This window comes from Netta rufina (genome assembly GCF_964035555.1).
Source record: "Netta rufina genome assembly, chromosome: 3".
Lineage (NCBI taxonomy): Eukaryota > Metazoa > Chordata > Aves > Anseriformes > Anatidae > Netta > Netta rufina.
In genome coordinates, this window is record NC_140125.1 from 6,132,651 (window position 1) to 6,148,919 (window position 16,269).

Below are 16,269 nucleotides of genomic sequence, written 5' to 3' on the forward strand. Positions count from 1 at the left end.
GCCTTTCGCTGCTTGCAGGGACAGAGCAGGCGAGCGAAAACACGCGACTGGGCTCCGAGCATCCCTTAAAATAAAGCAATTAACTTATTCCCAGCATCCAGCGAGCCATCGTGACAGCCTACGCCGAGCAGAAAGTGGGAGCCGTGGTCCCTGACCCCCGGCCAACACAAAAGAGGCAGCCCCAGCACAATGCCTGCTGTCAGCAACTGAATTATTTTTATACAGGAATTTTTATCTCTATTGTACAAACAAGTATGTGTCTGTGCTGACTTGTTAAGCAATCCACTTGTATGTAGAATAAGATTTTTTTTTCCTGCTACCAGTCACACAGCTCTAAGATCAGAAGAAATACATACTCTTTGAAGCTCCTCAAATGTTTTAGTTAAAAGGACAGCAGTTGTTTTCAAAGATCCAAGAGTATCTTTATCAGAATTTAATTTTTCCTTATTGATTTTTTCTAACATAATGCACATTTAACACAGGACAGTTTATAGTTTATTACAAAATAATGCAGCCTCCAAATAATCTTTCAGGCGGTAACGCTCCCTTTTTTTAAATGCAACCAGCTGTGTTTTACCTCCTCCAAGAGAAAGAGGCTCCCCAGCTACTGCTTCCCTTTGCATAAAAGCTCTTTCTTAAAATGAAAATTAATATCGGCAAGAAAGAGCACACGGTGAAAAGCCCCTGGCCACCCTCCTGCAGGAAATGCTCCGTGCACTTTCTGTGGCCTGGCCAAAAGACGACAATTTGGCCGATTCCTCTTTTCCTCCAAAAAGAATAAACTCAGTAGCTAAAATGCAAGGAAACCCAGACGATTCGCGCTCCATCCAAAAAAAACAGCTGTGATGTTGCAGCAAAGTAACACCGGGTGACAAATTAATTGCTGTGAATTTTCGGGGGGGAGGGGGGACATTTTTGCATTTTCTATTTTGCTACCTACTAAATCAAGCAAGCAAGCAGCGAACGTAAAATTAAACTCCTTCCTTCCTAAGCAGCAAGGAACTGTAATGTGTGTTTATTTAACAAAGGTGGTAGTTGTAATAATAGCAACAACAACAACAATAATAATAATAATAATATCCACAACAACAATAATAACAGCACTGAAGGCACGGTTCTTCTTTAAGCCTTTGTTGTTTCGCAGTAATTCTATTGTTTATTTAGGCAGAGGTTTTTCTATCTACAGCTAGGATCAAATTGTAGGTGTAATTGTTCAGTGCTTATGCAAAGCGCGGGGAGGATGCAAACAGCAAGCCCTGGGTTTGGACTGACCCCATCTCCCCAGGTGCCCCCCCCCGGCGCACACGCTGCCCTGCTCGGCTGCGAATCCAGCGTCTGAAGCTGACCCGGCCCTGAATAACCCCCTGCCAACGCCTACCTGCAGCAAGGCTTCTCCTCGACAGCTATTTCACAGGGATATTAAGCCTCATTTCCTTGACAGTAATGCAGTTGTTTGGCTTCGCTTCTTTCTCGAATCTTGGTATTTGAGCTATTTGGTGTGCAACACTGAAATCTAGGCTCAGGCTGACTTAGCCAGACACCCGTCAAACACAGCAAAGCGCTGCTTTACTGCAACCTGCTCAGGTAGCAGCTCCAGCAGGATCGCACCAGCCAAGCCGGGAGAGGTCTCGGGGGAGAGGGGAGAGGAGAAACACTTTGGTGCACAGTCTGCAAACTCGGGATTCAGCAGCTTTTTTGGCACTCGATGTGTTTCAAGCGCTTTGTTTTGGGAAGCGTTATGCATTTCTCTTTGTGCATTTTGCGGATTTCCTACAACTGCCCCTGACAGCTGTTGATTCAGTTAAATGAGCACGTTATTAAAAATCCTCTAACATCCCCGCGCTGCAAAATACACCTTTTTGCAGAGCGTGGCTCTGAAACCATAAGGACATGCAAATGAAACCTATGTGAGGCGGGCTCGCGGGCTCTGGATGTGCAGCCTGGGCTACATCTGCAGCAGGGGGACAAGCGGGCTCCAGCCCCCTGCTTACGGTGGCCGTGTTTTCTTTGTTTCAGCCAGACACCGATACTAAAAAAGAATGAAAAGGGAAACAAACGATCTCGAGTATAAGAAATAAATGTCTGCTAATACTTTGGCAAATAAACTCCTCGGCAGGCTGACACGCATGTGCTTCAAACCACTGTGCTCTGTGCCACATTCTTCATTTTCTTTCCTTCGTTCCTTACTTACTAACCAATTTTGCACCTATATGAAATGAGGAGGGAAAGAAACGGATGTTTTCATTTTGCTTTAGATCAAAGGAAAACAAGACTGCAAACTGTGGCATATTGAATATTTTTTTCCACCGCTGTCATTCACACTGGGCTATCTAAGTTTTATACAATTCCCCAGACTGGCTGCATATTAAGCTTGCCGTGTACAGCTTTATTATAGCGTGGTGGCGAGGAAACATTAATATTCCTGTGTTGCATCTGACAGGACATTTACATGCGCCCATCTGAGCTCCCACCTGAGAGCTGCTCCGAGGTACAGTAGCTGCGCTCCCATTGTAAAGGCAAATGAAGAACACCAATTCCCTGCTGGGACGGGGCTGACCTCGCCACACCGCACCCGCGGCCCCGTCTGTCCCTCGCCAGCCCCGCTCAGTGCCACTCCGCATGAGGAATGAGCCCGGCAGTGACCGCTGCGGTTCTGCCCCGCGCCCAGCATCGAGCGCCTGCCTCGAAGGTTTCCGAAGCACACGGCGAGCCCATCGGCCCGGCAGAGGTCGGGAAACGAACTCACCCGGCCTGGCACGGGGCGCGTCGCCTGCTAAAACTGGTGAGGAAGGCAGGAGGATGATCAGGGGCTTCGGTACGGGCTCCGCACCCATCGCCTTTGGGCTGCACCGACCCAGCTGCCGCCAGTGCCAACGCCCGCACACGTGTGCTGAGGATCGGGGCCCCGAGGAGCAAACCGTGCTTGGTGGAAATTCATTATGAAATGGAAAACAGATCGTCCTAACTGCTCAGACGGTTTGTGGGTACACTAATGAGCCTGTTGTTTGTTAAAGGACGCGATAAATCACAGCCATACGTGTGCCGATACCAAGCACCATGGGCCCAAACCTGTTACGACGGACACTGCCAGGAGGCAGGCTGGATCTAGTGCACTTGTACGGGGCAAGATTCAATTCAAAATAAATAAATAAATAAATAAAGAGTTAATTGTAGGTGTAGGGCCACATTATGGGTGCAAATATAGGTGCTAATGGATTTCAATGGGAGCTCGGCACATTTTATGAACTTCTGCAGCACCCTGGGCATCGCCAAGCCAGGCGAAGGCACTCTGGCCGGCTGCGGCATGACGAGGCGCCCCGGGCTCGGCGGCGCAGCCCCCGACGGGCAGAAAGGTGCCGTCGATCCTCAGCGATCAGATCCCGTGTGCAGAAAGGTGGCACCGCGCCAGGCCGTGTCCAGCTTGCTGCTAAACGCCTTTTATTGCACAAAGCTGCTGCTCTCGGATGTAAAAACAGGCTGAAGCTGGAAGGGAATTTTGTCCAAAAAAATGGGCTGTAATGAGGATGCGTGCAGGCAAACAACTGGAGGCTGAGCTCCTCTTGCCTGACACTGCCTCTCGAGCCTCTTTAATTGTCTTTATTATTTGAATTAAATAAAAAAACAGCTCGTGTGCCGAGGGTTGCATATAGCAAGCTGGGTAATGCTAATAGGCCTCCTTCTCTTTAAGAGAGGCATTACAAAATTATGGAAATGTTTCGGAAAGACTTTATTTCTCCTACCGGGCTAATTAGGAGGCGGTTAATTTACCCCTTCTCCAGTTCCCTGCCTCAGTTTCCACCACTCGTTGCTCCGACCGGCTGCGCAGAGCCCAGCGTTTCCCCAGCCCCTTCTGTTTCCCCAGCCTGCAGCACGTGACGTGCAGGCGCACCTTGTCCCAGCTCCACCAAGCCTCCTGCGTGCCGGGCTGCCTCTTCCACCGCAAGCGGTTTTGGACGCGGCTACGTTTCAGCCCATGGTGAGCTTCACAATTCAATGTCACATACAATGGGGGGAAGAACGCAAACCATATTTCTAATCCTCGAAACAAGAAGATCTGATTGGCAGGGACCACAAAATAGAGATTGAAGGCGCTGCAACACTTCTGACGCTTCCCCGGAACAATCGCGCCGAAGCAGAGGAAAACTTTCTATCCTGCTTCTGTGCTCCAAGTGAACTCGTATTTGTGTTTCCAATAAAGAGCCATTTTTATATTAACTGTCTGTAACAGCAGGGAATAGGAAAACTAACACAAGCTGTACCTCATACAAAGGACGATGCTGGCATCACGTGTTTGCGTCTTCAAAAAATGTTATTTACAAAAGGCACTGGGGAAAGCAGACAAACTATTGACTCTTTTCTCTATCCCCGCACGGGTGGCGTTAGAACAACTTTTTGATCCCCCACATTTTTTACATTTTTCCCCCCCGAGAAGTAAATTTCACAGCCACACAGGCCACTGCGTTTAATTAAGCTTTCAAAAGTCTTCTGACAATGCCAACAATTGAAAGACACTTCTGCAGCTCAATCATGCAATCATCGTGACACTTCTATTTACAATTTGTCTTAGAAAGAGTTTCTCTGACATTGTACTTTGACAAAACATCCAAGCTGCCAGTTCACAACCTTTCCCTGTCTTATTTACAAATACAGCTTGTACGCAGGACCCGAATCTCACGAGCAGGAGCCTTTGGGTAGCACCCTCGCGATTTTTCCTGCAGGGAACTGCTGAACCCAGCCTACCTTCCCCAGGCTTCCCTGCATGGCGAGAGCAAACCGAATTTTACTCAGAAATACTGCCATTTTCATTTCCCCCCCCCCCCCCGGAAACGCAATTCAAGCTTGCGTCTCATTGTCTAGACACACCTCTAACTATTCAGTTCAGGTGTCAATGAATTTTTATCCGGAAGAAAACAAAGGAAGGAACTGCAATTTGCAAGCTACAGTACGATAACGGCGACAACTAATAACAACACCAGAAAATGTCTGTGGCATAATGACTGGTCACAGACATCACCTCCTGAGCACCGCAATAATCACTTGGTCCAAAATTTAGCAGCAAATTATGTCCACTTCCCCTGCGATTATTACAGAGGGGTATTCCTCACGTTATTTTCCCATGTTATTATATTTGACTACAATAAGCTGCTTGAGAATAAAGGATCCCCACGCTAAAAATGACCTCCCCTCCTCCTCCCCCTATGCACAGTAAATATGGCCTTGGAGGATCCCCAGCCATCGCTGCGAGCGGGTGGGCACAGCGCTCCAAAGTGCTCCAACTGCAGCCAAGTAGCGCTTAAGATCCTCCCTCACCCAAAAAATAGCCTTTCATTAATTCCCTCAGATTTATACATTCAACAAACAAAACAGTAAAACCTGACGCCGGTGGACTGTAAATATTTCTTCGGCTTTTTCAATAAGTGAACAGCAATTTTACATTCACTGATCTCTAGATACTTCAGTTAATATTTCCCCCTATTGTAAAATACGAGACCGGATCAGTAAACCCCTGCCGTAGCACTCGCTGCAAATCACAGACTGCTGGTATCTGGTGGTGAGTGTTTGACATACATATTGATGAAAGCTGCCTCGTCGGACCCACACAACATATCCTATTAATTTCCAGTTAAATTTATGACATTTCAGCCGTGGCGCTGGATCAGCATCACTCAAAATTTTATATCGCGTCAAAGCTGCGCGCAGGCACCCGCCCACCCAGAGCCAGGTATCCACGCCGGCCTGCGCGCAGCTCAGCTGCTACCGAAATTGCCCCTGCCTCTGCCTTCGGAAACCGGCAAGGACCAAGATAAGCCCATCGACGTTAAAACAGACATCATTTCTGCCTGCATCTGAATGACTCAGTGCCCTGTTCCTTTAGATGAGCTGCTCTTTAACCATTACTTATCTGGAGATGATCTCTTACCGTAAGGCACCAACTTACTGACTGCAACCGTGCCGGCAGAGCCCACCCTGCATCCACAGCTAACCTCCAACCCCTCGTGCAGAGCACCAACTAATTGGGCACATTTTTACGTTGCAACTAAATACACAGCTTCTGGTCTCTCACCCCAGACAATCAGCTCACTCAGTTCCTAGGTATTCTTCCAAAGGCATTGTCTTTCCCTTTTTATTTTAATTTTTAATTTTCACTTATACGCTCAGCTACCTTCCCGCATTTCGCACGCCTGCACAGCAGAGCAGGTATGAAACAGCAGAACTGGGAAGTGCCTCATCCAGGGGCCTTCCGGCAGCCTGAACTCCACGGCTTCCCCTGAGACCTTCACGTTTCACTCCTGGGCCCAGGCCGGCAGCGAGCAGAGGGGGCAAATCCGGCCGGCGACGAGCCAGACACCACCGGGGCAAGCACGAGGGGGCAGGATCAGGCCCCGCACCTCTCTTTACGTGCTGCGACCGCCGCTGCGAAGCTTCTTCTGAGTCAACTGCCCCGTGGCAGCACGAGGCCAGATCCTGCTCGGGCTGCCTGCCTCGCCTCGCCTCAGAGCCTGAGCCGGGCAGGGTTTGGCCGCGTCTCCAGCGCTGGAGCGCCAGAGTCAGGTCCTCAGCCGAGGAGTTCCCCCTCGTGAACACGTCCCCGGCTCGCAGACTGAATGACCTATTTGGGACCACGGTGCGAGGAGTGCTCCTAATTCTTGCTTGACAGATACTGTGTTTTGTCTTTTAAGCAGAGCGGTTCGATATGTAAATACAGCGTTACATCACGCCGCCGCTCCTCCATATTTGGTGATTTAGTATGGCTCCAGATCTCGGAAGACTACAAATCCCTTCCGCCAGGCTCCCGCTTCATTAATCATGCCCTACACTTGTGTTCGTTCATCTGCACATCACAGGCAGCACATCGAAACGGGCACTGCCCTGCACCACTCCAGGAAAATAACCCTCTGCCAGCACGGCCTGCAAGTTGAATATACCAACTTTTTTAAAAAAATATTTTTTTAAATCTGTTTTAAAATGTAGCATATCAGTAGCTGAGCCTCTGTTTCTTTCTAAACCTGGATATAAACATATATACATAGAGAGAGAGAGAGAGATATGTATGTATATAAGGTATACATATACACACACCGACCGATACATGCTTTCCAAGTGCCATCTATTACTCGGCAGAAACAGTACCTATTCATTCACGTTATGTACGCGTGGGTATGCACGTGGCTTTGCATATGTATGCGTGTGTACAGACAGACGCTCGCACGTCTTTGCTGCTACCGCAAAACCTTGCAAAACACAAACCCCGAGCGTGATTTAATGGCTGGTTGGGAGGCTAGGAAGGCTGCGAGAATATCACACTGAAACTCCCAGCGTCTACTGCCCTATTATGGTTTAACTTTGTGGCCAAAGCAAGCCCAAGACAAGCTCCAGCACATCATGTGATTATGTACTGCACTTCTGACAGCACCGCGCTGTCCTGTGGCCTCTTGTCACAGAGGTACAGGCAGTGCCGAGTCCCGAACGTCGCGGGCTGTTTTAGGAAACTGGTCCAGGCATTTGCTGCTTTTGATATCCCGCAGCCTCGCATTTTTCAGATGGTATTATTAGCGCGATTTGAAGCAATTTGCAATGCTCGCTACGAATGGGCAGTGTTCTTGTTTACTAACGGGATTTTAAAGCAGAGTACGCCTCGTTAGACTGCCAGTGCTCTGTGATTTTCTTGCGCGTCGTACGTTCTATTTTTTCAACCTCATTTGCAAAATATTTGCACAGCGAATGGCTTTCCGGTTTAAAAAAAATATATATGCTAAGAAATGGAATTATTTACCTTTTTAAAAAAAAAAAAAAATTGCATTTCAGACTGTTTGTTGCACAAAACAGAACTCTGCCTTGGACATTTGTACGGATGACATGTGGTTGTGTAAACCACAAACAAAATCAAGATACATCTGTCAAAACCACATCAGAGACAAGAGAGAGCACAGAGAAGCATTTATCATTTGGCTGAGGAGGCAGGCTGCAGAGAGCGGCCTTTCCTGTCAAACCAACCTTTTGAAATTTCCAACATGCCCTTAAACTTTTCGAATAAGCATGTCTGTGCGCTTCAGCAACTGCCCTCTCTACTCTGGCCTGGCCAGTCGAAAATGGCATCTTAAAGTCAAGGTCGGTGGTGTCACTTTGCCATGGGGCTGTGTTTAATTACAGTCCATACGCTGACAGCCAATATGGAACCAAGGCTGGCTGATGCTCGGTTAACTCTTTCACCCCTGAGTTTACCCAAGACTTGAAAGCTCCTTCCCTGCTCCTGCAGCAGGGCCTGAAATCTCCTCCCGCAGCGCTACGGCAGGCAAGGCGCCGGGAGACAGTGACTACAATACAGACAAATCACGAGAGCAGCCTCACACAATACCATTAAAAATACTCGGTCGCACGGCACGTGCCTGTTGCTCCTGCCTCTACGCAGCTGCTAGGAAATACCGGTCGCGTGCTCGTCGCAAACCGAAGGCAGGGCATTTAGCACATCAGCCGCCGTGGCAAATACAAGAGAGAGCCGGGCGCAGCGCTTTGCGACTGCGAACGTGCTACGTTGCGACTGAAACGGAAATAAACTCGCAAACACTTCTCCTCGTTTTAATTTACCTGCTATATGTTCCTGTTTTGGGCAAATTCCTCTAGATGACGTTGATAAACAATCGTCATCCTCTGGCGTAACCTGGATGCCAACCTCCACGGGATTGGATGCTTTTTTCAGCTCACTTGGTGAGGGTGAAGGTGGCTTATCCACAGCCTTCTCTAAGCAGAGACTGCCATTGCATTGTTTCCGTTTGTGCTCAATAAAAATAAGAATGTCCCCCAACGGGAAGTTCATCTGACACTGGCCACAAGTGAGGAGGTCGTGGTCCCCTTCTGGAGCTCCCAACGTGCCATGGTCAGGTTCGTCATCAGTGAGAATGGCTTCAAGAGGTTCGGCTGCAGTTTGAGAAACAAAAGGAGAATCGTTAGAGCTCCGCTGGAAAGCGCTGGGCGCAGGGGGGGGCACACGCTGAACCCCGAGTCGCAAATGTCACACGGCAGCGGCGACGTCCGCGTGTGCCCCCCCCCCAAGAGACCGACGCCACACGGCCACTATCCCCACCAGGAGAAGACAAATTTATCAGCTACGGGGACTGTATTTTGCAGGAGCAGCTGTAGCATGCAGAACTGGGAGAGCAAACCCTGCAACTGTAACTGTGCTCAGAGAGGAGGAGAGATTTCCGACTCAATTTAACGATTTAGTGGTAAAATCAAATGAATAGCCTTCAAGAATATACTGCAAAACTGCGGTGGTGCTAGGAAGAAAAAGCGAATGCCGTGTTTTATTGTCGGATGTATTATTTATGTATATGAATCCAAGGCTGAAAGCATTACACTCACTCTCCCTCTCACATGGGTGTGTATTTCCACAAGCCAGACCTACTTGCTCAAATTTAGGCTCGTGAACCACGCGTGTGCGTGTGCAGACAAAAGGTGTTTCAACACACGGCTTGCATATTCAACACACAGGCAGCGTGTGAGCGCCCGTGTGCAGGAGCAAGGGAGGAGAGGGGGAATGGATGGAGGCACGCACACGCGCAGGCACACCGCGCACGCATGGCCCTCTCCGTGCACGTGTACATGCGTATGTGGGGACGCGTTTGTGTCATGCCCACATTTGTGGCTTCCAATTTACACATTCGAAAGGCAGGAGTTACTCGCGGGGGGAAGGGGAGGAGGGAGAAAAAAATAAATAAATAAATGACAGAGAAGCAAATGATAAAAATCAAGTGCAACCGAAATTCCTGCGGGGCGGGGGGAGGAACCTCCCGCTTCTCAGCAGCTCCTCGGGATTCACATAAATTCCCAATTCACCTACAATTCCACCCAGAGATATTAGCCGAAGAGGAGATTTTTTATTTCTTAAGGAACCAAGCCAATCGGTCATTTTTCCTTTTTCATCCTGAAATAAAAGAACGCCTAAATTCTCTCTCTAACGTGTTAGCACCGGTGGCCTTCGTCGTATAAAAATCAGCATGGCCAAGCAAATGGCACATTTCATAACACCGAGGAGAAGTGCTTTCTTTAAGCTCAAAATACCTTGCCTAATGTTGTCAAAGTTGACAAATTTTCTGAATGAGCTCCAAAAAGCTTCATTATGAGGCTATTTCTGCTCACATAATCGTCAGTGGATGCTCTAACGAGGTGGAGACGTCTTTCTTTTCTGTTTGCCTTTTTTTTTTTCAAGTTTGCACGGAAATATCTTGGCAATACGCGTGCAGTCACTACAGCCTTTCAGGAAAAAAAAATACCGCCAGTGCGTTGGTATTCCTCTGTCTGCGCAACGCAGCACGCACGCGAGCAGCAGCAACAAAAACGAGAGGGTACTACAAATGCAAACCACCTCAAAACAGTGCCAGGTACGGCAGGCGAGACAGAATGCAACTCCTAAACAGTTAATCAGTCTGACCTTCTTTAGCTAGCTGCCAATTTCACATTTAATGAACTTAAAGCCACAGAGAATCAAAAAATAGATTTTAATTTGACTGCGCGATATTGGAACTGATTTTGATAAAGTGCAAAAATCCAGTGAACTCAGGTTAAATTTATTTCAACCCTGCCTAGGCTGAATATTGAGGAGGAAGATCTGGAGTAGCTCCCAGTTGTGCTGCGTGAAATAATATTGAAAGAGCACACTACCTCACCGTACCTTAGCTCCAACTAGGACACAGGGATACAGTCCGTAATTTCTCGCCTCTGGTACTACTTCTAATTTAACGTAAGGTCAACCACAGGAATATGAAGGTTACGTTCGTATTAATAACAGCAATGTCTTAATCGCAGGGGTTTTCTCCTAAACTTGCAGCTCCGGGGGCATCTCGGGCTCGGGCGCCGAGAGGGGAGCAGGACGTGTCTGCAGGATTTCTGTGCGTGGCATTTTTCTCCCCGGCCATTCCTTGCGGTCGGACAGAGCGAGTAAATCACTGCAGGACTAATTCCACCAGTAGCTCGCCACACGCATCAGACAAAGGTATTTGGGGCTAACCGGTAAACGTAACTTCTGGCTTAGCAACTCTCCGCAGCGAAAGACGCCAAATAAACAACATTCCCCTTACAGCTCGCTTAGCGAGGAGCCCTGCATAATCATTACTCAATTATAATGTTTTCCCGTGGCCTGATTTATTTCTGACACTGTCAGTATTATTTAGCAGTGGAAGGTAACGCGGCGCTGAGACACCAGACGGTTAAAAGTAGTGCTAAACAAAAATAGACTTTGCTGAAGTCTGTAGTGACTGGGCTGATTTACAATCAAAACCAGGAAATGAAGTGGTAATTCAGAGGTTGCTGATTACACCTCCACATTTCACCTAATTAATTTTATAGGAGGCAAAGTTCTTGAAAATAACAAGATGATCAAATGTACAGATATAAAACCTGTAACCTCAACATTTTCTATGCTCTTAACGTAAATTATTGCTAATTAACAAGAATTATATACTAATGTATGAAATACGGCTGGCACCGTCTTCACTGCAAAACATTTGGCTCCCGATGGAGGCAGAGCCAGCAAAATACGGTTTTATTCTCACTGCTACTTTCCCAGAAAGCGAAAAAGAAAGCAAAAACCGCCGTGTGCGAAGAAAGCAGGGCAACGCGCTTCACCTGGGCTGGGCAGCGCTCCGCGGGCTGGGCGTTTTAATTCGGGGGCGAGCCAAATGCCCTGCCTGGCTACCTAACGGGTCGGGGCCGTCTCTAAGGCGAAGCGCTCTTGTAGGGTCGCGGCCCCCCGGCTCCCCCCGGCTCCCCCCTTCCTCCCCGGCCCCAGCCCCCCAGGAGCACGGCGGGCACCGGAGGGGCTCGCCCGGCCCGACAAGTGCGGGGAGAAGGGGAGCCGCGGCTCGGGGTGCCGGGGCCGGCTCGGCACGGCTCGGGAGAGCGGGGAAGGAGGCCGGGGGGGGGGGCGGCCTCGGCCCAAGTTTGCTTTCAAGTGCGGGGCGGCTGGGGGGCGAGGCTGGGGGCGGCGGCACGGAGCGGGCCGGGGGAGCGGGGCAGCGGCAAACTCGGCGCCAAAGTTGCCCACCCCCCGCCGCCCCCAAAAAACTCCCAATTAATTTTTTTTTAAAAAAAAAGAAGCCGGGGGGAAAATGGGGGGGGGGGGGGGGGGCGCGGAGAGCCAGCGGGGGCCCCGCGCGGCTGCGGAGCGGCCGGGCCGCCCCCGGGAGGCGGCTGCGGGCGGGCTCGTGGCTGGAAGCGGCCAAACTCGCGAACAAAGACGAGGGGGAGAAGGGGGAGAAAGGGGGGGGCAAGGCAGGGGAAGGGCCGGGGCGGGCGGCGAGCCCTCCCCCTCCCGCCGGCTCGGCCGCGCTGCGGGCGCGGAGGCGCCGGCCAGGTTCAAGTTCGCCGGGCGGCGGGGGCGTTTCTGGTGTCGGTGTGCCTCCTAGCGACTGAACGGCACAGCCGTGCCGAGCCGTGCCGAGCCGTGCCCAGCCGCCCCGCTCCGCCGCTGCCCCCCCCCAGGCTTCCCCCTCCCCGCCCGCCCCCCTCCGGAGCCCCCCCCCCGGGCCGCCCCGGCCGAGCTCCGCAGCCGGGCGGGGGCTCCGCGGCCGCGCGGGGAGCCGGGGGGCTCCGCGGAGCCGGGCTGCCAAAGGGGGGGGGGGGGCCCTCGGGTGGCACCCCCCGGGAGGGGAGCCGCGGGCATCCCCGGGCGGGGAAGGGGGCCCCCGGTTCGGGGAAGGGGGCCCCGGCAGCCCGGGGGGGGTGCTGGAAGCGCAGCGCTGAGCGGCGCCGGGCAAAAGATCCGAGGAGCGGAGGGGGAACGGGAAAAGGGGGCCGGGGGCTGCGGGCGAGCCCCGGCGGGGAGAGGGCGGCGTGGGGCGGGGGGAGCGGCCCCCGGGCGGCCCCGAGGAGCCGCGGAGCTTCGCTAAGGGGCTGCGTGTGCCGAGCTGGCCGCCAGCCTCGCCGCCGCCGCCTGGGAGGGAGGAATCGCCGGGCAAAGTTTTGCAAAAGGCGAGAGCGAGCGGGGCTCGTTGGCAGCGAGCGATCGCCCTGGGTTCTCTGCCATCCCTGGGAGGGAACAAAACCCGCCAGGGATAATGGGAGAGAGAGAAGGGGAGAAAGGAAAGCGAGGAGGAAGGAGGGAAAAGGAGCCGCGAGAAGCATGCATCGCGTCCCCTTCCCCCCCGGCTCACCCCGAGGAAAAGGGGATTTTTTTTTCGCCCTTCCTTCCCCCCCCTCACCCCAAACCTTGCCAGCTCGAGTTGCCTTTTGTTGTGCAAAGAGCGCTCCCGCTTATCTTGCATCTAGCCCTGCCGTGTGTTGTGTCGGCTGCGGGGAGGGAGCCGAAGAGTTTTTGTTGCGAACAGTGTGGTGGGGCTCGGCTCGGGTTTTTTCTCTCCCGGGGAGAGGAGATTTGGTTTGGGGTTTAAATGCGGCGGCGAGCTGGGCGGCCGCGGGTGTGCGAGGAGTGTGCGAGCGGGTGTGCGAGCGTGCGTGTGTGTGTGCGTGTGTGTGTGTGCGTGTGTGTGTCTATGTGTGTGTGTGTGTGTGTGTGTGCTCAGCCCGGGCTCGCTCCTGCCTGTGTTTGTTGGCAGGAGGTTCCCCGCACACGCGGTGCTTGTAAACATTCAGACACGAGATTTTTCCCAATCAAAATCCACTTCCACTTTTTTTTTGAAAATCTTCCAAAAAATAGTAAGCGAGCGAGGGAGCGCGAAGCCGAGGGCGAGGAGGGAATCCCTGCCGGCTCGCCGCTGCCGCCCGCCCGCCCGGGGGCCGTCCCCCAGCCCCAGCCCCAGCCCGAGCCCGAGCCCGAGCCGGAGCCGCGGCGGGGCGCGGGGCGAGGTCGGGGCGGCGGAGCCCCGGGGCGGCGCGGAGCGGAGCGGGGCAGAGCGGAGCGGGGCAGGGGCGGCCGTCCCGCACCCCGCGGCGGAGACAAAAGGCGGCCGGCCCGGCTCGGCTCGGCTCGGCTCGGCTCGGCTGGGCGCCCACCCTCGCCCCCGGCCCCGCCGAAGGTGCCGCGGGGCGAAGGGGCGAGCGGCGGCGGCGAGCGGCGGCGGGGCTCGGCTCGGCTCGGCTCGGCTCCGCTCGCCGGACTTTCTCCCGGCCCGCAGCCCCGTCCGCGGTTCCTTGGGGTTCCTGCGGGTTCCTCTGCACTTTCCCCGGCTCTGCCCCCGCCGCCAGCCCGCACCTGGCCCGCGCGGGGCGGCTCCGCGGCGGCTGCGGGGAGAGGGCGCGGGGGGCAGCGCGGCGGGGGCCGGGGGGGCCGGGGCAGAAAGAGGAGAAAAGTGCTCAAGGTGATCGAGCGAGGGCGAAAATCAGCGGAATGCCAGTAATTCCGAGCCGGCGCCGAGTTCGTTTCACCTCCTCGCTCGCTCCTCGCTCGCTCTCACTTTTTTTTTTTTTTTTCTTTTTTTTCTTTCTGCTCTCGCTCGAATTAAAAATTAAATCCGTGAAGGGGAAATGAAATAAATCGCTCTCCGGCTTACTTACGTGAAAATTCCCGTTTGCTTAAGTGCTGGGGTTTGCCTTGCTTGCGGCGCGACATGGTGGGTTGGTGGCTTCGGTGGCTTGTGAGTCGCTCGGTTCACATCGGGAGAGACGGGTTAGAGAGGAAGGAGACTCCAGAGAAAATATCTTCATCAATGTCTTTTGACATCCAAAATAAATTAGAAATAATACAAAGATGGCGCAGGGAAGATGAATTGTGGGATAGCAGTCATGGCTTTTTTTTTTTTTGTGCAAGGAAAAAAAAAGAGAGGGAGAGAGAGAGGGAGAGAGAGGGAGAGAGGGAAGGAGAGAGAGAGAGAGATGAAAAAAATGGCAAAAGCCCCCCTGAGCTGCAAGTTCAAGTGCGGACGTGACGTCCCTGCGAACTTGAACGTCAGGAGCCTGGATGGACAGAGACATACAAAACATGGGCAGGGCAAGCCGGGGAGAGGGGAGGAGGGAAGGCGAAGGCAACACCAATGGACACTCATCAGGGGCTGGACATGAAAAAGAGACCAGGACAAGCCAATGGACAGTGATCGCAGGGGGGAGAGGGGAGGGGGCGCGGCGGGAGGGGGTGCGCCGGGCGCCGGGCGCACGCTGCCGGCGGGAGCCGGGGGGAGCCGGGGGGCGCCGGGGGCCGGGGGCGGGGGGCGGCCGGGGCCGCGGGGCGGCTGCGGGAGGGGAAGGGGGAGAGGGGCGGCGAGGGGCCGGAGCGGGCGCGCGGGGAGCGAGGAGGCAGGAAAGGGAGCAAGGGGGGAAAGAAAGAGCGAGCGAGCCGAGGCAGCGGCAGCGCACACGCTCCCACCCCCGCTGGAAAAGCAAACACATCAGGGAAGGCACACGGGGAGGGCGGCGGGGCAGGCTAGCCTCGGGATGCGCCGAGGAGGTGGGAAGGCAGGTAGGAGCGGAGACCACCCAAAAAGGAAGGGGGGGCCCAGCCGGCTCCCGGCTTCCCCGCTCGCCCCCCCCCCCACGCCCCCCCGAGCCGCCGAGTCCCCTCCTCCCGGGAGCCGGGGCCCGGCCCCGAGGGACGGCGGCGGCGGGGAGCCGGGGGGCTCCGGGGGCCGGGGCCGGCGGCAAACTTCGGCGGGGAGCGGCGGGCCGGGGAGCCGGGAGGACTCGGGGAGCGAGGAAGAGCGGGCGGACGAGCGGCGGGAGCGGGGCAGGGGGCGGCAGGGGCCGGGACCCCCCGGAGCCCCCCGGCGGCGCCCCGCAGCCCGCCCGCCGGCAGAGCGGCGAGCGAAAGCGAAAGGCGCGGCCGGAGGCGGCGAGAAGCGGCCGGAGCCGGGAGGATGCGGCGGCCGCAACTTCGCCCAAAGCGCGCCCGCACCGCCCGGGGCCGGGCCCGCGGCAGGAGCCGCTCCGGAGCCAGCCGTGCCCGCGCTCCGGGCCCGGGGCCGGCCGGCCGCGGCAGCGAGGTGGGCGCGGGGCGGCGAGGAGGGGCCGGGGGCCGGCGGCGGGGGCGCGCCGGGACCTGTTGGAGCCGGCCCGGGGGGGCCCCGCTCCGCGCCGGGGCCGTCCTCCCGCGGCGCCGCCGCCCCCCGCCTGCCCCGAGGCCGGTGCGGGGCCGGGGGCGGCCGGGCAGCTCCCGCCGGGCGCCGCGTTTCGGGGGGAAGCGGCTCCGGGTGGCAGCGGGCGAGCGCTCCGGGCTGCGGGGCTCCGGGCTGCGGGGCTCCCCGCGCCGCCGCGGGGCTCGGCTGTCGGAGCTCCGCGGCCATGTGCTGTGTAAACAGGCGTGCGGGACCGTGCGGAGAGCCGTGCGATTTGATTTATCTGTAATAGCGCGTATAAAGCTTTTCGAGGTGGCTGCGATGTAAAAAG

General features: G+C 54.7%; 1 protein-coding gene across 3 annotated transcripts in view; it reads right to left on the reverse strand.

The window, feature by feature from the left end:
* The window catches only part of BCL11A (BCL11 transcription factor A), a gene marked incomplete at both ends in the record, with an annotated part of 65,207 nt that extends 50,704 nt beyond the window's left edge, over nucleotides 1-14,503 (reverse strand). For 2 of the 3 annotated variants that reach the window (XM_084283730.1, XM_084283729.1), the window contains 2 exons: nucleotides 8,587-8,916; nucleotides 14,449-14,503. In XM_084283730.1, coding sequence (XP_084139856.1) covers nucleotides 8,587-8,916; nucleotides 14,449-14,503 — 385 coding nt within the window. Of the gene's footprint in view, nucleotides 1-8,532; nucleotides 8,917-14,448 lie in introns of all 3 variants that reach the window. The other variant, XM_084283728.1, reaches the window with a different exon arrangement.
* Between the last annotated feature and the right edge of the window lie 1,766 nt (nucleotides 14,504-16,269).